This window comes from Strix aluco, chromosome 1 (genome assembly GCF_031877795.1).
Source record: "Strix aluco isolate bStrAlu1 chromosome 1, bStrAlu1.hap1, whole genome shotgun sequence".
Lineage (NCBI taxonomy): Eukaryota > Metazoa > Chordata > Aves > Strigiformes > Strigidae > Strix > Strix aluco.
The window spans coordinates 98,268,877-98,291,562 of NC_133931.1; the positions used below are offsets into that span (position 1 = coordinate 98,268,877).

The 22,686-nt window shown below is 40.9% G+C and overlaps 2 protein-coding genes across 7 annotated transcripts in view; one reads left to right on the plus strand and one right to left on the minus strand.

The window, feature by feature from the left end:
• NUP153 (nucleoporin 153) overlaps window positions 1-12,176 on the plus strand; it is a 46,942-nt gene extending 34,766 nt beyond the window's left edge. For 4 of the 6 annotated variants that reach the window (XM_074828614.1, XM_074828632.1, XM_074828623.1 and 1 more), the window contains 7 exons: window positions 935-1,549; window positions 3,463-3,657; window positions 4,172-5,014; window positions 6,703-7,071; window positions 8,816-9,088; window positions 10,445-10,604; window positions 11,072-12,176. In XM_074828614.1, the coding sequence (XP_074684715.1) occupies window positions 935-1,549; window positions 3,463-3,657; window positions 4,172-5,014; window positions 6,703-7,071; window positions 8,816-9,088; window positions 10,445-10,604; window positions 11,072-11,156 (2,540 nt within the window). In that variant the 3' untranslated portion in view covers window positions 11,157-12,176. Of the gene's footprint in view, window positions 1-934; window positions 1,550-3,462; window positions 3,658-4,171; window positions 5,015-6,702; window positions 7,072-8,815; window positions 9,089-10,009; window positions 10,421-10,444; window positions 10,605-11,071 lie in introns of those variants that run through there. The other 2 variants (XM_074828642.1, XM_074828649.1) reach the window with 2 other exon arrangements.
• A 1,787-nt stretch (window positions 12,177-13,963) lies between these two features.
• Window positions 13,964-22,642, minus strand: FAM8A1 (family with sequence similarity 8 member A1). The gene is made up of 5 exons (XM_074828687.1): window positions 22,012-22,642; window positions 18,354-18,474; window positions 16,147-16,270; window positions 15,792-15,931; window positions 13,964-15,461 (listed from the first exon to the last, which is right to left on the minus strand). Exons 1-5 carry the CDS (start codon window positions 22,607-22,609, stop codon window positions 15,317-15,319), a joined length of 1,128 nt encoding a protein of 375 aa, XP_074684788.1. The 5' UTR covers window positions 22,610-22,642; the 3' UTR covers window positions 13,964-15,316.
• Between the last annotated feature and the right edge of the window lie 44 nt (window positions 22,643-22,686).

The following is a 22,686-nucleotide window of genomic DNA, read 5'->3' on the forward strand; positions in this document are numbered from 1 at the left end:
TTTTTTTTTTTTTATGAAATGATAAATCTATATACTTCTTAAGAAGGCAGTGCCTTTTTTATATTGGAAAGAACTGTGAGAGAAAATACACTGTGCATTTTATTTAAGGAAAGACCTGTGAGTGAAGTGACATTCATTTTCTTTATCTTAAGAGAAGCAGGTTCTAAATCCACACTGTTCAAAGACTCCACTTCCCATACAAAAAACCCCCCAGCTCTAAACCAACATAATAATAATAATAAAAAACCCTCTTCATTTTAGCTTTAAGTAATTTGTGCTGCAGTCGAAGATACATTGCCGTAGCATTTTCTTTAGTGTTTCCATATTGATGGTTCAACTTTTCAGTTAAAATTGGCACCTTTAAATAAGGAGTTGGCCTGTGTCCAGTGCATTTTGAACAAAGATTATAGATAACAATTGGTCTGTTGTCTTCATTTTTATTACTTAATTAATACTCAGTATCTGTGGGGAAATACCATGTGGATTGCTGCTCCAACTACCAGCTGCTGTACAGCTACTGAAGTAAATGTGAGTCATCTACTATGGCAGAAATAGCTTTAGAAATTTGATTCGATTGGGCATGGTGTCTTAAGATGAAATTGGATTATATCTAGTCTGTGATGGACAGTCAACTTTCAGTACTGTTTGTTCACACTTGTATCTACCAGTGAAGATTTGTATTTAAAACTTTCTTGGAACTGAAGAGTTAAATCTAGCTTTAAATAAATGTTCTGTTGTGTCCCAGTGCAGCATATGAAATTTCATCCCTTTAGATAAGATTTCCAGGGACTTCCTCTTGCAGTTAGTTGGAATGTATAGTTGTAAGCATTGACACTTGGTTTAAATTTATGCCATGTAATATTGTAAGTAACTTACATGTAGTGAGGGTACTGCTTTATCAGTAAGACATCTTCCTGTTTATTTTTTTTTCTAGGCTTTATGTCTGTGAAAACACATTCCTCTACATCTGCACAGCCTGTTACAAGCACAGTGGTCTATACAAGGCCTGCAATAAGTAGTTTTTCTGCAGGTAAAGACACCTCTAAACAAGCATCCTCATTTTGGCAGTCTGACACGTATGACCCATGTCTGCAAAACAAAACTACAGATGGCAAATGTGTAACATGTGAAGCTGCTAAAGTGTCAACAGTTGAGAGTATGAAGCAGACAATAAGCTCAAGTCAATGTGTCACCTCTAAAGCAGTAGTCCCTACAGCAGGAACATTGGGCTTTGAAGACAAATTTAAAACAGCACCCAACATGTGGGATTGTGATACTTGTCTGGTCCAGAACAAACCTGAAGCTACAAAATGTATAGCATGTGAGACACCAAAGCCTGGAACAGGAGTAATGCCTGCTCTGACATTGCCAGTGGTCACAGACAGCTCGGTGACAGTGACGTCCTCCTCCAGCAGCACTGACACAACAGTCACTCTGGGGTTTGGAGACAAATTTAAGAAGCCAAAAGGCTCTTGGGACTGTGCGGTGTGCCTTGTTTCAAATAAGGCAGAAGACAGCAAGTGTGTAGCTTGTCAGTCCGAGAAACCAGGTGTGTGTTCTTGTCTTTTCTGTTGTTTCAATCTCAGCCTCTGTGCATTCTTTACAGAATAAAATACGTTGCATATAAAAAACATTTTCAGCAGCATGGCTGCATGCCAGACAGGATGGATTAGTGCCTGTCTGCAGGAATGGTTACAGGCACTTCTGAGGTCTCAACCCAGATTCCAGCCTGTCACGTGAATTGAACTGATTGTGAAATGTATTAGTGCAGAGCTGAATTGAAGCAAATACACCCTGCTTGCAACTGGTGAGGAAAGGACTAAACTGGATGCCTTATTTAACTATTTACTCATTTTAATTTGGGGAAGAATGAACTCGATAGAAAGTTAAAAAATACTGTTGGGTTTTTTTTTTCCCTCTTTCTAAACATAAGTAGAAACAGTATTCACAGAACATGGCTAAAAATGTCTCCACTCAGCATGTGTGTGTAACTGAGCAGAGGTATGAAGCCAGATTTCAAGACAGTGTAGTCTTTAACTACTTGTCTTAAGCTAAACCAAAACTGTATATTCAGCTATGCCTGTGAAGGCCAGTGGTAGCTTTCCAGAACATGGGTGACCTTGTTCCGGAAGGTCGGGGTCCTTCCAGACCTTGGGGGGGTGGACACCTTCTTCAGTGCAGCGCTGGGTTGTTTCTCATTGTATGTGATTGTAATTGATTTTGAGTGTGCTGAGTTTATTGTTTTTAAAGCAGAAATAATTATTTTAGTGTTAAATTTCATTGGCTCTTAACATCATTTAATATACTATTAGGTCAAAAAACACCTTTGGAAATATATCCTGGGAGAAAAAAAGAAATCTTAAGATGGACTAGATTGTGCTTTTGTAATCATCCTGTACAGCAAGAGTGGAATTTCTTCAGATAAGATAATGCATTTCAGAGAGAGCTTATTCTCATGGACTTTCAGCCTCAGACTGATCAGCTGGTACTTTTGTCTGAGACTGTAGCCATTGCAAGGAGGAATTTTGGATCTGAGGGCTTTGCCATGACCATCATGGTGCAGAGAATTGCACAGTTATATTACATCTGTCAAGGGGATGAGTGAGGCAAGTAAAACAAGAGGATAAAAATTCTCTGGGTGTGCTGTGGAAGAGAAGACCCATTCCTGTCTTCACTGTTTAGAATTTGAGGTATTACCCTCTGTCTTTCTTAAATGGTTTAAAACCATAGGTGAATGTGACAATTATGTGATGCTTTTGTGCCTTCTGCATGTCCACTTCAGTCCTTACACTTACAGAACTGAAGTCTTCTGCTGGGGTGCAGCATCAAGTGACATCTCTTCCTTTACAAGGGAGAAAAATCAGAAGGCAAGTGTTGTCTTTTGGGCCTCTTTATGGAGGTTTCTGCTGCTGTTGAAGACAGTGTAGCTTGTGTAGTGAACACACAGTTGTGAGTTTGGAAGCTTTGAGTTCCTCTCTGTTGTGGGTTTTTTTTTTGTCATGGTGTAGTCTGTCCTTTGGGATTTGGTGATGAATCATTCTGGTATATTCTCAGCCTCGTATCACTTGACAGTGGTCATTAACTTGAGTGGTGCTAACTTTGACTATGGGTTACTCATGTCACCCGAAATTCTTTTAGTAGTTTTAGTTGAATGCAGTACCTTTAATTGACATCTGAAATAGGTTGTGTTGCTCTATTGTCTGAACTGCAGTTGCTGTTTAAATGTCACTGGTTCAATTTGTGCTTAAAATCATACATAGATTTTTAAAGAAGAATCTAGGTGTTTCTGTTGTTTACATTCTTGGATTGAGTTTGACTGGAATTAACTTGTAGTTTGATGGTTTTTTACTCTTACGCTTCTCCGCTTTGTAATTTAGTGCACGTTTAAGAGTTTCTTAAAAAGTTCACTTTCACTTTATCAGTTAAGCAGGATGTTTGACTATTATCTTGCTTATTTCTCAGGGAGTTCAGTGCCTGTGACCAGTAGCAGTGTTTCTGCATTTTCTGCTTCTTCTGGAGGATTTCTGGATTTAGACAAATTCAAGAAGCCTGAAGGAAGCTGGGATTGTGAGGTCTGTTTGGTCCAAAACAAAGCAGAAGCCACAAAATGTGTAGCCTGTGAAAGTGCAAAACCAGGCACCAAAGCAGAGCTCAAAGGTAATACTTGATGAGAAAAACAAGGGTGTGCATTCTGCAATTTATTTTTTTCTTTAGTTTTTCTTTTTTAAGTACAATTATTTTTCCTTTGAGGTACGGCAAAATTGTTCGTTTTTCCTCTAGGAATATTGCTTAAGTAAGGTAATGTGCCTGTGTTTGCACACCCTTTCCCCAGAAAAAGATGATGCTTTTTAGCAAAAAGCTTGTATTAACGACGTAGTTGTTCTTTATAAGCCTTACGTGTTGTTAGTTTGGAGTTTAGACTAAAAGCATGATCTTTCAAAGAAGTTAGCAGTGTACTTTTCAAAGCCAGGTGGTGGATGGCAGAGTACCATTAAAGGTGTATGTAGAGAGGAAGTGTGAAGTTTTCTTGTTTTGTGGTTCGTTTTTTTTTTTTTTTTTTTAAACAGTTTTGATGCTGGGAAGTTCAGCACTTGACTCCCAGCCATGTAGCTAAAGCTTACATGTATTACATCATATATTGCAAACTTAACATTATTTATTACTTCTGCAGGTTTTGGTACTGCTACTGTGTCCACAAATGCTGCAATGCCATCATTTACATTTGGTGTCCAGCCATCCTCCTCTGAATCTTCTCATACATTAGGTAGCACAGGAAATTTTAAATTTGGAGAACAAGGGAGCTTCAAGTTCGGCATCGCATCTGAATCTGCATCCTCCAACACTGCGGCTGGGGGATTTCAGTTTCCTACTAGTGCAGGGGACTTCAAATTTGGAGTTTCTTCCTCAGACTCTAAATCAGAAGACGGTAACAAAGAAGGTAAAAGTAACAGTTTTACCTTTGGACTTTCATCTACAAGCAGTCAGGCTCCTTCAACATTTCAGTTTGGGACAGCGAGCCTGGGACAGCAGGAGAAGAAAGAGGAACCAGTTTTGGGAGGCTTTGGTTTTGGCACAAGTTCTACTTCTTCCGTAACTACCAATGAGAATAAAACCGGAGTCAGTGGCTTCACTTTTGGAACTGTGGCAGAAAAGGAAGTAGCATCACCTGCTTTTCCATTTAAGAAGTCAGACGAGAAAAAGGATGAAACTCTTTCAGCCAAGGGAGGCTTCTCTTTTGGCAGTGTGGAGTCTGCACCTGCCTCACAGTTTGTTTTGGGAAGGACAGAAGAGAAACAGGACTCTGTCACTTCTGCTGCTCCATTAGCATTTGGAAAGAAAGCTGACAATGAAGAGTTAAAGGCACAACCTATCTTTTCAGCTGGGACCGCTGAGCATACCAAAGAGGAGAGCACATCAAAACCTATGTTCAATTTTAGTTTCGTTAAACCATCGGAGAAGGAGGGTGAGCAGGCAAAGCCATCTTTTGCATTTGGGGCACAAACTAGTACTTCAGGTAAACAGAACAACTTTTGTCTTGTCTGCTCGTGTCCATCAAATAATACCTCTGAGACCATACTGCACAAAATCTATAGGGTTTGATATATATTACGCAGTAGAGCTTTAGAAAAGGCTTTATTACTACTTGTAGCCTGTCTTTAGTTGTGGTTGTTGATGTGTAGACAATAGGTAGCAATTCCTTTTTAGATTTCAGTGAGTTTTAACGCTAGGTTTAGACAAAAAAATTGCCACACCTTACGAACCTGTATTGCTTCTTGTATGAGCACAGGCATTCTGTTTTTTTCAGTAGTAGCAGCTCAGCTGGTGATAAAAGCTCTGGTATGGTGCAGTATAGAGGCATCAGACTAGTGCTGTTTTTCATAGTGAAAGGGAATGGGAGAGGGAATATCTTATTCCCATGTACTTGTAGTTTATGCTACAGGGTATACTGCTGTTTCTCTATTGCTACGAAAGTATAAAAATTACTTCATAGATATTACACAGTTTTGTGTTCCTTTAATTTGTTGAAAGTCTGCAGTGGGAGATTATCTCAAGTTCTTCAGTGATGATCACTGTGTGGAAAAATTCTGTTTGTTGAATTCCATTGGTATGACTTGGCAACTGTGTTTTAGAGAACAGAATTGGTTTCTAACTTCTGAAGTGATACAGAAAAGGGCATCAGTAAGTAACCCTGAATAAGCAGTACATAGGGTTATATTGGTTTTAACCACAGTATTCTTATGGTTGAACTACTACTGAACAGACAGGGGGTTTGGAGGATTGTGGGCTTTATGGGAGGGGAGATTGTTGGGGGGAGGGGGTTGAGGTTGGGTTTGGCTTGGTTTTTTTTACCTGCCAGGTAAAGTTCTGGAGTTTGGTTTAGTTACAGACATTTGTTGAAGCACCTTGTGCAAAAGGAAGTTTTAACAAGCATTCTTAAGAATAGTATAGTCCCTTAAAAACAGATGAAAAGGGGTCATAACTGCTGGACAAAAAGGTAGTGGGAAACTGAAACAAGATCACAAATTAGTAAGGAGATTAGACTGGCAGCTTAGAGAAAGCTGCAGAATGACTGACTTTAACAGCCAGCTCTATTTTAAGTGTGTAAAACTGCACTCAGTACTTAGTAACAATGGTCTTAATGGAGGGTTGTTCTCTGTTGCTCCTAAAAGGGTGCTTAAGTACAATGAATTTAAGCACAATGAATTTAAACTTGGAAGAGATAGGCTGGAGGATGGTAAACTTTGCCCGACTTAAAGCTGTAGGCACAGGGCTGTACTTTTGAACAAGCTACAAATGAAACTGTATCACCGTGTTTTTCAATACTCCATTGGGCAAAGCCATAAAACTGTTACTGGTGATTGATGATGATGTTCTAAGAACATCTGAAATATATTTTTGTTTGAAGAGTTCAGAAGTACTGGTTAATACTGGTTCAGGTAATGACAGCCAGTGCTTAGTGTTTGTAACCGATGAAGCCTAGACTGCAGTGGGTTCCTTGTGCTTCACAGTTTTTCCATTCCTTTAATTGTGGATGGCAGCAACCAGCACATTAAATCTGGAGTTTATGTAAGTGATGGTAGCTGGGATAGTAGTTGAGATGTCATTCAGGATTGCTCTTTGTATGGTGATTGAAACAGGAGTCTACTTGCTGTACTTTGCTTGGAATTTCTGTGGTTGTTTATGTACTGCTCTTCCTTTCAGATCAAGGAGCAGCAAAGCCATCCTTCAGCTTCTTGAGCTCTAGCTCCTCAAGCACAGTTGTACCCACTACTTCAGCCAACAGCAGCAGTGTGTTTGGCAGCGCCATCTCTTCCTCAAATCCTCAGCCAGTTCCCGCTCCCTTTGTGTTTGGACAACCCAGCAACACTGTGAGCAGCTCTGTTTTCGGCAATTCTGCAGAATCTGCAGCATCTCAGTCATTTGGCTTCTCTCAAGAAAACAAACCAGCAACCACATCCTCCAGCACTGGCACGGCTCTTGCTTCATTTCTCTTTGGTTCGGGCGCCAGCAGTACCAATGCAGCAAATTCAGGCTTCACCTTTGGAGCCACCACCACATCAAGTTCAACAGGTACATTTTAAATAGATGCTCTTCTCATTTTTCCCATTTTGTAGTGGACCAAGGAAATACTGTTTCATGAATACTTTACTTTGGAGAATATGTAGGCCAAATGCATGAAAATAGAGAAAAAGCTTGAGTATTTGTATTCAACGCTATAAATTGGGGCTCGGTTTTTCACAGTTTGGGAAATGTGGTTTAGGAATGAACTGGCAGCAGCATTGTTTTATGCAAAGGACAAGCCTTTCAATTTGTATAGGAACTTTTCACCATGCGAATGATAGTTTCTTTCTTCTTGCTGTCAGTCCAGTGCTTACAGTTCAGAAGGCAAGAAAGTTGAAATTCATTGATTTTTCTCTCCTATACCTAAAACTCTCAACTGTTGTGAATAATTTCAAGATTTGCAAAATCCTTCCTTCACAGTACCTCTACATGCAATTACTGCTGCGTAAGGGTTGGTTTCCAATAAGTATTACGGCCAGTGTTTGTTAATTTTCTAGCAATTTAGAGAAGACCGAGATAGGAATCTATAAAGTTTCTTCACGTTTTCTGTTCGTTACCCCAGTGCATGAATTTAGCAGTATGACACAGCTAAATGCACCAAATTATCTGTATTCCTGCTAGCCTAGCAGTATGTTGGAAATAATGTTGAACCTGTGAGGAAGAGACTTCATCTAGTTTGATCTGATTGCTTAAACTTGGCATTCACAGAAACCAAATTTACATGCTTTTTGGTGTATCCAGAACAGAGAGAAAACACTCCTAAATTATAACAACCAGCAGATCAATTTAACCTGCTTACAAATGAGTAACTTTCAGTGTCATTTTGTTAGTAGGTGATGCTATATTTCAAACATCTTCACAAAGGATTTTTTTTTAAATGCAGAAGCCTATGTTAAGTTTTACCTTATATCTATTCATCTTCTTGGAAAGAAAAACAGTCAGCCATTCCAAGTTATGATGCAATAGAGGGTATTTTCTGTTGCACAAAGGCTGCTTAAATTGCATTAATAGTGCTGTCTAAAATGTCCCGTTTTGCGTAAGCAGATCTGCTGTGTGCGTTCAGAGTCACTGTTCAGTCACATATTTTCATTCCGTTATTTCTGCTGGCCATGCAGAACCGAAGCAACTGAACAAATGAGCTGGTTGTCTGTTGATGTTACGTAGAAAATTACTTTGCTAACTGAGTTTTTGAGTTCAGAGAGATCACTGCGAGCTTGATTTGGCCCCCAGAAGTTGATAGTGGTAAACACTTGGGCAGGAAGGGGTGCAGTTGCTGACAAGAAAGGTCCATGTTCTCCTGATCCTAACAAATCAGGAGCTGTATTTTGCATGTTTGAAAAATACAAGTGGAGTGAATATTCTCTCTGTGTGATATGAACAGCTTTTAGTAAATACAAATTAAAACATACTATTTGTGGGAATCTGCTTCTAGAACATGAATGTTAACACAGTAATCTGAGTCTAGGCAGCCAGTGTGTTTGAGAGTTAAATTTTGTCTGGCTCTCATTAAATACGGTGTTTCTCATGTTACTTACAAGAAAAGGTGCAATTTCTGTTCTGGCTGACATAGTATTTGTTTCATATACTCACACAGATAGAAATTAAGGTGAGTATTCGGCTACCAGACTTGGGAAACATGGGGCTTTAGAACCTTTGTTTCTAGATTCATTCCTGGGGGGTGGGGTGGGGTAGGGTGTGGTGTGTGTGGAAAAAAGCCCTGGCAGATGCTGATATTTCTATTATGTTCCCCGAGGGCCATCCTCTACATTTCTGTTTGGCTCTGGGCCTGCAGCGCCTGCTGCTGGGCCAGCGTTTGGTGCCAGCCAGCCACCAGCATTTGGCCAGAGCCAAGGGTCCAGCCAGCCAAGCGCTCCAAGTTTCGGATCGCTGTCGACAACGTTGTTTTCAGCTGGTGCTCAGCCTGCTCCTCCTGCCTTTGGCTCGGTGACAAGCAGCACTCAGCCCTCTGTGTTTGGACAGCAAGCGACCCAACAGCCAGGGTTTGGCTCTGGTACCCCCAGTACTGGTGAGTGCTGACCGTCCTCTTCCTTTTGGTCTCAAAGATTATAGATTTGATTTGATTTGATTTTTCATGAAGTGCACCTTAAATTATACGGAGGAAGAAGACTTCTGCCTTGCACGCGTATTTAAGTGTAAGAATTACCCTCCATAAAAATAATGGGTACAGAGTTAAGTCATTTGTGGTTCTCGTGACTGCAGAGGATGTGCCATAGGTGCTGGTTTCACATTAAGCCTTCCCCCCGAGAGACTTAGCAGAGATGGGGGTTGCAACCCTACCGCTAAATATTGGGGTTTATTTTCTTGAGAAATCTAGTGATTAAAAGGAAGTGTTGAAAACTGTGGAGTACTCGCTGATAAGGCTGTACAAAGAATGGCAGAAGCAGTGCAAAAATACTATTTTGGGATTTGTTAGTCCTTAGTTATCTGACTTCATTAAAAGGCTTTGGCAATTGATTTGGATTGGGGGCTTTGTTGTCTAAGAATATGGTCAGAATTATTTTTAAGCATTTATGGGTTAAGACATTATTTAAAGTTCTTTTTACTAATAAAGTATAAAATACCATGGGAAGGGGGCGGAGAATGATCTTTATAATTCAAGTGTAAGACAGACCTATTCCACACTAATTACTGAAAAACACACTGCCAGAACATATGTATTGGGTATCATCACGTCAAATACTTAAAGGGAAAAGCCTCCTTTTTTCCTCTCAGAAGTTTTACAAAATAGCCTCCATTAAAAGTAACTGACATTTTTGTACTAATCAGTAGATTAGTTGGCACACCACATTACTCAGTCTTTCATTAATCAGGAAGCAGTTTAAAGACAAAAATCTCCCTGAATTGTCTGTGTTGCCTATCAGTTACTTTGATGGTAGGAATTTTTGGTGTGTGTTTTTGGTTTTGGTGTTTTTTGGTTTTTTTTTAGATGAGGTGCTGTGTTAGCACATGAAATGAAAGGGAGTCCCCAGATTGACGGCACGAACACAAGGAAATTTACTTAAATATTAATCTTCGTGATTCAATACTGTAATTTAAGACTTTATTAATAAACATCAGTATGCGCAGGTATAAACTTCATGGTGGTACAGGAGTTAATAAAGAATTAATTATTGGTGTGCCAGCAGTGTTACTTTGAGAATCCCTTTGTGAATCTGTTAAAGTGAATGAATACTTCTATATGTACCATTTCTGTAGTAATGTGGCACTTCTGCTGCCCTCCCTCCCCCAACTGTGTCATCTTGAACGACCTGTAAAAAAAGATTCATTAAAGATAGTGGGAAGAACATGAGGATTTTGCTGGAAAGGATGAACTCGGATTTCAACTTTCTTACTCCCTTCTGCTTCCACCCCATCTTCCCAGGTTCTGTATTCCAGTTTGGAAGTAGTACTTCTAATTTCAACTTCCCAAATAACCCAGGAGTATTTACTTTTAGTGCAAATCCTCCTGCACCAGCAGCACCGGCACAGCCTGCTGGCTCTTCAGGATTTTCGTTCAGCCAGCCTCCAGCATTTACAGTGGGGTAAGAGACCGTATCAGAATTTCGCTTGAGCTTCGGGTAATATCAGTGGACAGTGTTCAGCCTCTACTGCTGTTAAATCATGAGGTGTTCAGATGAACTTTGGAGTTTGAAACTAAATTGGGCATCCTTCCTTGTACTAGCCTGACTGGCTAACTAAGCAACGGTATCTTTAAAGGAGCCTAGCTGTCAGAAATATCACACATCAACGTATGTGAAATTGTCTTGTTCTTGAAAGGTAAAATCCATATCTAGCCATTATGCTGCTACTTACCTTCTGAATAAGAGAGATTTAATTGCTTTTGGTTTCTGGAACTCTCTCCCTCCTGTTCATCATATGCCATTTGTTTCCAGCGGGTAACTAGTGAGACAAGACTATGAAACAGTTGTTCTGGAGTATCTACTCAGTGCTGCTACTGAATTTTCAGCTACACTGTCCTAAACTCTGAACTACTAATTTCTTTTGATAGGACTAATGGGAAAAATGTTTTCTCTGCCTCTGGATCTTCAGTTTCTGGTCGGAAGATAAAGACTGCATTTAGACGTAGAAAATAATCGCCCGATTGGTATCGCAACTTTCGAAGCAGCTACTACCCTGCATTGTTCAGTTGTTGGGATCGTACCTCATGCTGGGTTAGCTGAAGTCAGATCTGCCTAAAGGAATAGAAAACTCTGCTGCCCTTCCCTTCCCTCTCCCCAGTTAGGTTTTCTTTTTGGTAACAAATAGAGTTGGCAACAGGGCCGTTCGTTCTCAAGCAAAACTATTTTAGACTCCAAGTTCCTTCTTTCACTGACTCGGCATGGTCTGGCTGTAGCCGTGAGTAGAGCCTGCACAGTGAATGGCTTGTACAATACCTCCTCATCTGCACCACTATGTGCGCTCATCTGCGTTTACTGACGCCTCGAAATTGTAATTATATCAGCGAGGGATGCTGTATAGAGTAGAGAATGTTGATAACGAATGATTTCTATGCTGAGTTTGTTCTGGTGTATGTGTGAAGTGAGTGAGTTTGGGTGTATTGTGCACTAAAATTTTCTGATAGAGGAAGACTGATTAAAGGATGATCCGTGCTAAGGACTTGTTAGATCTGTAGTTCTTCATTTAATAATTATGCTATTTCTATATTTTCATTCTTACAGCCCTTTATCACCTGTCTCGCCTTTGTTATTTTATTATGAAACATGTGTAAATACAATTTTGTTTCTCTATGTACTTTTTTGGCATAACAAATCTGTGAAATTGAAATTTTAATTTTGTGTGTTACAGCCATTTTTGTTTAGTATTGTCTCAGATTTTATGTAAATCCCATTATTCAAAGTTGCCTAAATCCATTTAGAAAATCTTTAAAATTGGGAATTCTTAAAGTAAGTTTATTGGCTTTTCTGATCCATTTTTGTTTGGACCAAAAACCAGTATTGTACAAAGTATTAAGTATATATTTTTATATTTACTGAAATGGACTGTGGTGACTTTGGATAATAAGGAAAAGTTTAATATTAAAGCCATGTTTATTACAGTATAATTAACATGTTAAACCATGGGATAAATGCCATCAATAAAAACTATGAAATATTGTCTGGTGGTTGTAACTCTCCCTGAAGGCATCTGCAGCTCTATGAGATGACTCACTCCACCTGAGCAATGTCACATGCTTTCTCCAACCTCTGCTTTCTGACAGATGCTGATTTTAGAGGATCTTAAATTAGTTAGGGGTTCCCTGGCACAAAGTAGAGTTTTATTGTTGACTTAAGCTCAGAGCCATATGTCAGGGTGGCAGCTGCCTGGCTGCAAGGGTTGCAGTTAATTTTTATAGAGCTATTAAAAAAAAAAAAAAAGGCTAATTTTACAAACATTCACCATCATTCTAACTAAAGAGGAAGAAGTACACCCGGTTGTAAATGAGTAATTTGGGTTTTTTCCATGTCTGTAGCACTTGGAGGAGCTTCTTAAAGAACAGACATTATTCCAGTAAAATGAGAGGAAATGCTCATTTGTCTGGGGATCACAGCTGAACTTTTACTACACTACAGCATTCAGTTTATGGTTGAGATCAGAGTGCTTGCTACAGCTAGAACTGAAAAGACCTGCATCACTGTGTAAGCTTTAAACGTCTTTAGAGGCGTCACTGGGGTTTTTGGCTTGTGCTTCTGCCACTCCCCCCAGTGCTGCTCAGCACTTGCACAGCTACAGGTGCCAGTATTACAAAATTAGATACTCTGACCATGAACCAGGCTTGACAGGAGCACAAAGGCTAACTTTTGTTTTCATGGGAGTCTTACACAGACTTATCTGGAGTCTTACATTTTCTATAAATAGAAAATATCCACCAACTAGACTTCAAAACCACACATGTAAGCTGCTGTTCAGATAGTCGCCTCCTGCCACTGTAGCTGTGGAGAGATTATATGCAATTATGTGTTTCCAGGTGTCTAAATCTGAAAAACGCCGTAAACTTCACTTCTTTTCCTTGGCTCTGTCACCTGTCAAGTACTCATCCTACAAACAGAAAAAAAGCTGCATCCTCAATGCAACTCGCATTAAGAGACAAACTAAAAGCTAGTGTTTGCAACAGCACAATGTATACATATTTCCAAGGACAGGCCCTGTGTTCCTGAATTGTAATTGTTTTCTTTACCTGCTCTGGAAGGCCTGGTATTTTTCTACAGGGTAAGAGATACCTTCCCTTACACCTAACTGGGTAGCAATGAAGTTTTATCTAAGGGTGTTGCTTTTCCTTTCCTCCCCCCCATCTTGAAGCCTAGTTTCTAGGTCACTGCTACAGTAATTAGAACAAAAGTTCTTTTTGTGTTCATACTGAAATTGTAAGTGGGCAACGCTCAGCCTAAGAAGGGATTTGTTAGTTCTGGCAGGCTGACTGCCATGCCTGAACTTCTAACTTCAGTGAGTACTCAAATCAACAGTGCAATTCCTTGTAAGAACAGTTAAGTGGTATCTCTGAAGTTCTGTTTCAGCTAAACATCTTCAGGTGGTCTAAAGTGGTCTGAACATCAAAAGGGTGCTTTATTCAGCCTTGCTTCTTGCTCTTCAATGCTTCAACATTTTTATTTCAGTGATGCATGTCAGTAACATTGCTCTAGTGCTAACAGTACATTTAAGACACTCAAGTCTTTGGTAATAAATTACCAGTGTAAAACAATAGTAACCCTCAAAATGATGAGGTACTTCAATACAGATATGTAGAGACTTCAAAATCAGGTTTCTAGCTGAGAATTTACTTTTTTTACTTCAGAAATCCCTAACAACTTCATTCTGGAGAGGTAACTGATGCAGAAGTCATTCTCCCACTATTAAGCAGTGGCTCTGGTCCTGAAACATTGTTATAAATGAAGATCAGAACACATACGTGGTACATTGTATTTATACACAGAACACCACCACTTGTCAAAATTAAAAAATTGTGGAATATTAACACATTACTGATTATTTCACAGAAAGATAAGAGAGATAACCAAGCTCTCAAACATTTCTATTATCAGCCAAGCCCTCGTCCAAAACTGAAGGTAGGGTGAGAACTTCAGCCACCGAGCAGCAAGTTATACCTCGGAGAGGAACACACAAAAACTAGGCTCTAGAAGAATTCCAAACTCTTACTCAAATTTTAATAAAACATTAACATTGTTGCTTATATTCCTTTCCCAAGATACTAACAGCATGAGAATAAACAAATTATCAAAGTTATGTAATCATGCAAAATATTAGGCTTCTTTATTCAGTATTTAAGTTACTCTGAATATACAATTAGCCAGAATTATGAAGTAAAAATAACCAGTATTGGTAGTCCTGTAGATTTACACCCATAACACAGTTTAGTTAATGTTTTCTGCATGCTCCTGAAACACATTCAGGTGTTTTGCTTGGTATTCTATGCAAGAAATAGACAAGTGCTTTCACTCCAAACAGAAGCAAAAAAGTTACCTTTCATTGGGTGAAACATGGCATGGTCTGTACTGTTCATAGCTCCAAAATTATTTACACACACACACACCAATTCACTAACACTGGCGCATAACATGCCCTTCCCAGAGAAAAAGCAGCTACTATTTCACCTCTTTATTAGCTTTGACATGTGAAATAAGTGACAACGCTTGAGACAATCATGCAAATAACTTTTCACAGCAACATTCTGATAAAATACTAAGAGGTGAGGGAATATCAGTGTAGCAGTAATAAGGGGCATAAGAATCACTGCTCATCTCTCTACACACATGGCAATTTAATTAACACAATTTGCCTTACTGTTTAATACTGCAGTTCTCTTCCCCTCAGAGTTTATCACATGACTTAGGCAACTGCTTGGAAAACAACTTGATTTTCTAGTTACCTGCCAACATCCAAAACTGTAGGAGCGACATTTCTTTTAGGGTGGCATATTTCTAGGGATCTGCTTCCCACAGAGAACAGCTCCCTTCTGCAGTTAAGACTGCCACTCATCAATCGGAGGCTAATACTTCCGGATTTAGTATGTATTGTTTCTCCCAAACTTCTTTGGCATTTACGAAAACTCCAATACTTTGAAGGTAGCTGCTGGCATCATACTGGAGCAAAACATTTTCTTTAGCTTCTGAATTAGTTCCCATTTAATTTGGGCAAAAGATTCTGAAAGACACCTCAATTTCAGTTTTGGGGTAGGTCTTTGTTCACTGGGGGTGGGAGGGGATGTTCAAAACCAGTCTGGAAATCTCATCTGTTGGTATCATCTGACTCCATTTCTTCTTACCACAATAGTTCCTGCTACGATATCATAGGCTGTTCTGTTGTGCTGGAAAAACAGCAGTGTAATGAATGCAGGAAAAAATGAAGCAATAGAAAAATTCTTGATCAAAGCTCGTATTGTGGACCTGAAATAGAATAAAACATTCAGTGCCTTATTTTCATTTTTCTGCTTAAATTAGTAGCTAGTTTACTTTGAAGTTTAGTGCCTCAGTTTTGCACAGCACAAAAATCAATCTCCGGAGAGTTCAGAGGAGGCTATTTTATCACCTAACCCGAAAAACATTCACATGACTGAGTAATTGCTATTTTATTCATAGATCACAGAATCTAACAATAGGTCTTGCAATCTAATTATTGCAAAGGTCAGTGATAAAGAAATGGTGTATTTCCTTCCAAATCATACGCTTTCCACACTATTAACCTGAAAGCAACATGCCTGAGCTAAGAGCACTTACGTTGTCATACTGACATTAGAAGACGGAATGACTAACACACGGCTGGGCGCAATAAGTACAGATGTATCGCATGTCACAACTCGCAGTCCAAGCAAGAACTTCCCTGGGGTTGCTCCACCTGCTCCCCAAATACAGATTATCTGTAAAAGAAAAGTTATTTCAATTTCACACAACGCCATGTTGTTGACTGGTCTAGCAAACTTGGTTTTCCTCAAAACTATGTGAATGTCATAAATTCATCATAATGCAAAATACTGTAAAGAGGATTTACTTTACAGGTGATAGAAGCCTTTTAAACATTTATTCAACAACTGACAACTATTAATTATGGAAGTTAATGTTTATGAATAGTTACCTCATAGAAGCAGACTAATAGCCTGTAGATGAGAGCTACTATCATCATTTTCTGCAAATCTTCCATGGACGTATCTTCATCTATTTCTTCTATTATGTAATGCATGGCAAATTTAGAGATGTCCCTGCACAAAATAAGACTAAACTTTAAAACCATCCTTCTCCCAGTACCAATGTTACCCCTTTAATATTAGAATTCACTCCTTCAGTTCTGGTGTTAGTAAAAGAACAAAAGTTCCTTGGCTTCTCTGATACTAAACAAGGCATTAAAACTCAGAACACTAGGCTTCCTTCTGAGCTGCTGCCTAGTTCCTTTCAGTCTTTGTCATTAAGAAAAGATCATTCCTTATTACCACTTTTGCACAATGGTGCCCCTGCGAAGCAAGCTGCTGAATTGTTCTGGAAATTCTCACACTTCTTGGGAGATAAACAAAAGATTCTGCATGTGATCACCAATAAAGCAGGCACCTTGGCATGCAAGAGGAAGTTTTGAACTTCAAGCAATTGAGACCGTCAGGTTTTTACTCTTAACAAAGCTATGCAAAGCATCAATTTTGAGACAACTGCATATTTTCACAAGATAAACTCTACAGATTTAACATTCTTATCTAATACCTGGAATGGGCATACTTGCAACATGTATTTAGGCAAGGACTTTTCACTCATGCATCTAAGTGAGAATTACTACTCACACAGAAACATGCAGTCCCACTTCAGAACAGAACATCTGTATTTGCACTACCTGCCCTCCTCTTTATTCAGACTCAAGGATCAAAATAGTTAAGGAAGTAAAAAATAGCGTGGCACAACCTGCATTTCCTTCCAGTACAACCTTGGCTTGAAGTTTCTGTCTTGAGCCTGCGAGGGTGATTTTTTTCACGCCAACTCCTCAGCCCAACCTCAAGCACACCACATCTCATAAGCAAAAAAACCCTAGAATGTTTCTGTGAAGTTCCTTGTAACTAACTTATTGGCTCTTGCAAAAGTAGTAATATTGAATATTCTATAAATTAATTGAAAAAGATTCCCTCTTTCCACCCCCTTCACTACTTTTCAGAAGCAATAGTTTCCCATCTTTCCAGTACTTCATTTTGTATCATTCTCAGCATACTAAAACCAAAATGGAAATACAAGCTGTCAGGTCAGAATTGGAGGTTTTGGCAACTAAACAGAACTGAGAGTTTGGCATTTTAATTACATGCTTATCTGAACAAAAAGCCACTGATCATTTACATTAACAAATTTACTGGTTCGGATTTGACCCTCTTCCACACACACCTTTCAAGCAGCTGTTTAAGGACTGAAAGATGTTATCTGTACAGTATCAGTTTACAGTCAGTCAAACCTTTGGAATGTTCTTTAGCAGAAAACTTGGATTCTGAAATGTGTTTGTACAGTAACGGAATTACTGACTACCCCAAGCTTTCAACTCCTAATCAGACCGAAATATTTGATTACACCAACCCAAAGCAGAGGAACTAAATGAGCTATGGAATAAGATATCTCCAGTTAAAGCAGCAGATAAAAAAGAAACAGTCTGAGGTAAACGATTATATCTGAGTATAAAAATGTGAAATGAAGAATCTTTCAGTCTAGTATATCAATCTACAGTTGATATACACAATGCATAATCATACTTTTAGGATACCCAACTTATGCCCAGCAAAGACTGCAGCATTCCTAGCAATCAGGCTCTATTTTAAAAGTACATACACATCTGACATGCAGGATATGATTTTTTTGATGTTGTTGTGGGTTACCATTGTTTTGGTCACAAATCTAAAACACAGCACAACAGGAGATAACTATGAAGAAAATTAACTCCATCCCAGCCAGATCCAGTACATTTTTAAAGGCTGTTTAAAAAAACAAGCTTATTTGTCAATATTTTTCTTGGAAATTTTTAAAAATCTTGCTATTGCCCCCCCCCCCCCCCCCCCCCCCCCAATAATACTGCAGGTCTAATCTATCCTTAGTAAAGAGTTTGTGAGCCTATGAAGACACCTGTACAAATTCTGTTTCCATCAGCCAACCCCAAATCAGGAAGTATTTAAAAAGGAGGTTAACCTAGTGGTGCTTTTTCCTGAACTTTTGACAGTTATTAAGTGTCATCACATGCATTAGCATACCATATATACATCATGACACCTCAAAGAGCATGAAGAGCTTAAAGCTGTATATAACAAAGCTTTAAATTGTTCAACTTACTTTATTCCACTGAGGTGCATAATACTTAAAACAATGGTTGCCTTTATAAAGAACAGAATAAAAAAATCCACCATCTCTGCTATGAACCTGTGTGCCAACGAAGGGATAATGAACTCCCGACCTGTAACAGAAATAGTTAACATTACCCAGATTTTACTGCACTAACAATGTTCACACTATAATCTAAAGAACTTTTCACCATTAATCTCATTGCAAGAACATAATCAAGATCTTGATCTCAGCTCACATCATCTTTAAGAAAACTTCTAAAGGTGTATGAATAAAAAATGATCTGAATTATTTGAATCGCGTTATAAGAACCTTCTTAAATTAAATTAAACACTTTCAGAACTCTGAGTCCCCTCATAATTAGAATTACAGGCAAAATCCCACCCCACTAAAGAACCAAAATACACTGAAGATGCATCAATTTTTGTGTTCTTTCGTTTAGAACAGCCTCAAAGAGAAGAGATTTCAGTAAATCTGAGGGTTTGGATAAAAGGAAAACTAGATCTATCACAACTTCTCTATCACTCAACAGCAAGGCTTCCATATGTACTGAGTACCAGCTCTCTGAAAGCAAAACAGCCTATTTTGTCTCCAGTCAGACCCAGAAACAGGAGCAGATGAAAATATTAGTCATACTTGACATAAACATTCCTGTAGACTACTTATTATAACAAAACACAGCATGCTGCACTACCGCGAGGCAGAAAACGTATTTAATTGGCCAAGTGCACATGGACACCAAGCAAGTGGTCACAAAGCTTTTGTTGATAATGCTACCTCGGATGATAAATGCAAGGAAAACATCAAAAAGTATCTTAGAAAGTTTCCAAGGAATAGAGTTGCAAAATAATTTCATCTGGACCCACCTAGCCCTCTACTTCCCAAACATGACTCTCTCACCAGCAAGGACTCACATCAAAACTTCATTTGGAAATACCCAAGTACTAGTAGATGTAACTTGTGGAAAATAGTGACTGCCTTTGTTAGTGTTTCTGAGAACACCTACCCCCACACACAGGGAAAGGAGAAAAGGAAAAAGAGGAAAGCAAATCGTTCCCCTCTCCAATCTCAAAAAACATCATCAAATTTCACTTACAATAAACCTCCACACTTCAACTACCGAGACTGATACTGCCAGTCCCAGCCTCACAAGCTATGCAAGCGAAGCTGAGAGCCCACAGCACTTGGGCGCTTTTAAAATGGGGTAAGTATAATCAAGCAGTGATTAGGTAAGTGCAAGTTCTTATTTAACATACCTTGGTTGATATATCTTTATCTCATACCTGTTTCACCGATAACTCTGCATCCATAATATCAAGTAGCATGACTGTTACATATATAATACTAAGATGGATTCAATTCGCATTGTCAAAGCACATCCAAGTTGTCAGTTAAATTCTAATTAAAGATTCTTCAACTAAGGCAGAAGGGAGCATAGCCAGTCTCCCAATCCTGGCTCGTGCATAGAGTGCCAGATAAAAGCATTCATTGGCTCTGTTAAAAGGAGCACATTTGTTTAAGTTCGTGGCACAGTTTCATTTGAATCTATTAGATTCAATAAATGAATAAGGAAGAAGCTAAGTGGGGCTAAGAAAATAAGTATTCAAATTATGTTAAACTCCATTATATTAAGAAGCCTTGGCAACCCCTAGGCTCTGGCAGACTTCCACTGCAGCTATTTGAAACGTTCCTCATAACAGAAATCCACTATTTTGCCAAGGGTTACTATCTGTATGGCAGGGACAGCCAAACGCAACACGCATCCGTCTCAGCTCAAAGTCTAGGATCTTACGTTAAGCTAGTAATAAAGCTGGGTTTGCACCGGTCTGCCACCCGGCAGCTAAGGCCTGGACGCACTTTTTGCCCTCTCGTTCCCAGCGGAAGAGCAGTAATCTCCTGCAGTAAGACAGGGAGGGGCAAGGGGAGGAAGCGTCTCAAATCATTACAACTGTCCACAAAAAGCCTGCTACTTCCCAGAGTGCTGTTAATATTCGTGCCCTGACACACACCTGCAGGCAGACTGAACTGTAAGAGGCAGTTACCAATTCCACTTCTTGACATCCCAGTTTAAAATCCGCAACATTAGCATAAGCTGTCACTTATTTCAGCTTACGTAAACGCACTGGGCTGTAAACTGCAGTGGTGTAGGGACAGATCCATGACCTGCCCTGCCGAGCCTGCTGTGTGGGCAATGATCTGCAGCAGAAAAGGAGCCATAATCGCTTTAGTTGTTCCAGATACATCCATCTGCAATCTGGAGACAAAGCACTAGCAGCACAGTCTTTGTTTACAATTGTATCATATATCACCTACAGAGTTCCCTTAAGAAGGCCAAGTGTTGCAACAGCATTTAGCATTCGGAGTAACCATATTCAGCATCACGAAATGCTATTCATGCCCTAAATTACCTTTAACATATGGAATCAGTTCCTGAAGAACTAGTTAAAAATCCACGAATCATTTCAGTTTAGCCTTTGTCCATATCCTCTTTTTCAATGACAGGCAGTATCTGTTTATAAGCAATCTATACCTCAGAATCAGGGCACGATTAAATAAAATACTACTTTGTGTTATAACCTTGTTTAAACAACATTTGCTCACAACCCCATGAAAGAAGCAAGTTCAAAAGCTACATTCCCTTCCCTTCAAAAGAAAGAAAAAGCAACTGAAAACGTTCTCCCCTCACACCCAGCCACTGAGCTTATAAAAAATGTTACAGACCAGTAATGCTGTACTTTGCCCTGCAGAAAGAAAGGAGATCTGGCTTTTCTCCAAAGTTCTTCAGCAGTGTTCTGCTCCACGGTTTTCTACCATTACTCAAGGTGCTACCAGACACTCAGGAATGTCACCTAGGTGCTCCTCGACTTGTGAAGAAATGTTTGTGCTCCAGGTTTTCTCTCTGACGTGACCAGAGCAAGTTTGTCTTACTCTCGAACAAATATAAACAGAAGCACTGCTATACACAGCCTTCAATATATACAGCCGTAGCAGACTTTTGTTTATCTCGGGTCTTGCTGTTAGCTTGCTGAATGTAAGCCTGTTTTGACTTCTCTGCTTCAATTTCATTAAGTGACTTGGAGCACCAAGAGCCCACTAAAAACTGATAAAGTTAGTTTAGATTTCATCATCCAAACAGCCTACTTATAAAGCTTGATGCATTACAAGCCCATGACCACAAGTTTCATTGAAAAAAAAAAAACAAAAACCAACCTTCTTCATATCCATGAAAACGCCTTACAAGCACTAAAGCTATAAGCCGTACACCCAAGTCAACCCTCTCAAACCCGCTTGCGGATCTTAGTTCTGGATTTACAAACTCGGTATTTAGGCTGTCTCCTTTTACAAGGCACAGCGACATGCCCGGGTTTGCCGCCCTCAGAAGCGCAGCGGCCCCCAACGTTGCAAAACCCCCCGCTTCCTCCCGGAGACGCCGTTTCCCAACACGGCGGCGGGGGAGCGGCGGAGACCGAAGGCGCCGAGGGCAGCAAGGCCCCGGCCCCAGGCCCACCCGCCCCGCACGGCAGCCAGCGGCTGAGCAGGGACTCGGGCCCCGCCGGTCGCCTCCCCACGGGCTAGGCCGGCCGCTCCCTCCCCCCACCGCGAAGCGACCCAGCCCGGGCCCGGGCCCCGGCCCGCTCGCCCCCCTCACCTGCCGGCCGCCCCGTCTCCCTGGGGGCGGCGCTGCCGCTGGTGCCGGCGGCGCTGCTGGAGGTCGCCCTGGGCAGAGGGGCCAACCTACCCGCCGCTCCCGGCCAAGCGCCGGCTGAGGCGCGGGGCCCTGGCCCGGCGGTGGCCGTGTGCGCTGGCACCGGAGCGAAGAGGTAGAAGGGGCTGTAGTAAGCGGCGGCGGCGGCTCCGGGCGGCGGGGAGGGCGGGGGCGGCGGCGGCGCGGCGACGCGAGGGGGGCCGGGGCTGGCGGCGGCGCTGTTGGCGTTGGCGAGGAGGGCGGGCAGGCAGCCCTGCCAGCCCAGGTACCCGCAGTACGAGTCCCAGAGCCACTGGTGAACGCGCCGCGCGTACTCCGCCGCGCTCAGCGGCTTCGTCCCGGCGCCCTCGCCCCCAGCGGCCGCCGGAGGGGAGCACGGAGGGGAGCACGGCGGAGACGACGCGGCGGCCGCGGCCTCCCCCGCTCTGGCGACGTTGTCGCTCCGCTCGCTGTCGCTCCGCTCGCTATCACCCTCCGCCATCGCTGCCGCCGCCCCAGCGCCGGTCCGGCCCGCGCTCGGCTCCGCAGCGGACTCCGCCATCTCCTCCCTCCCCTCTGACACTGCGTGCCGTGCGCAGCGCGCACGCGTCGGGGAGATGCCTCGCCTCTCCCACTTAC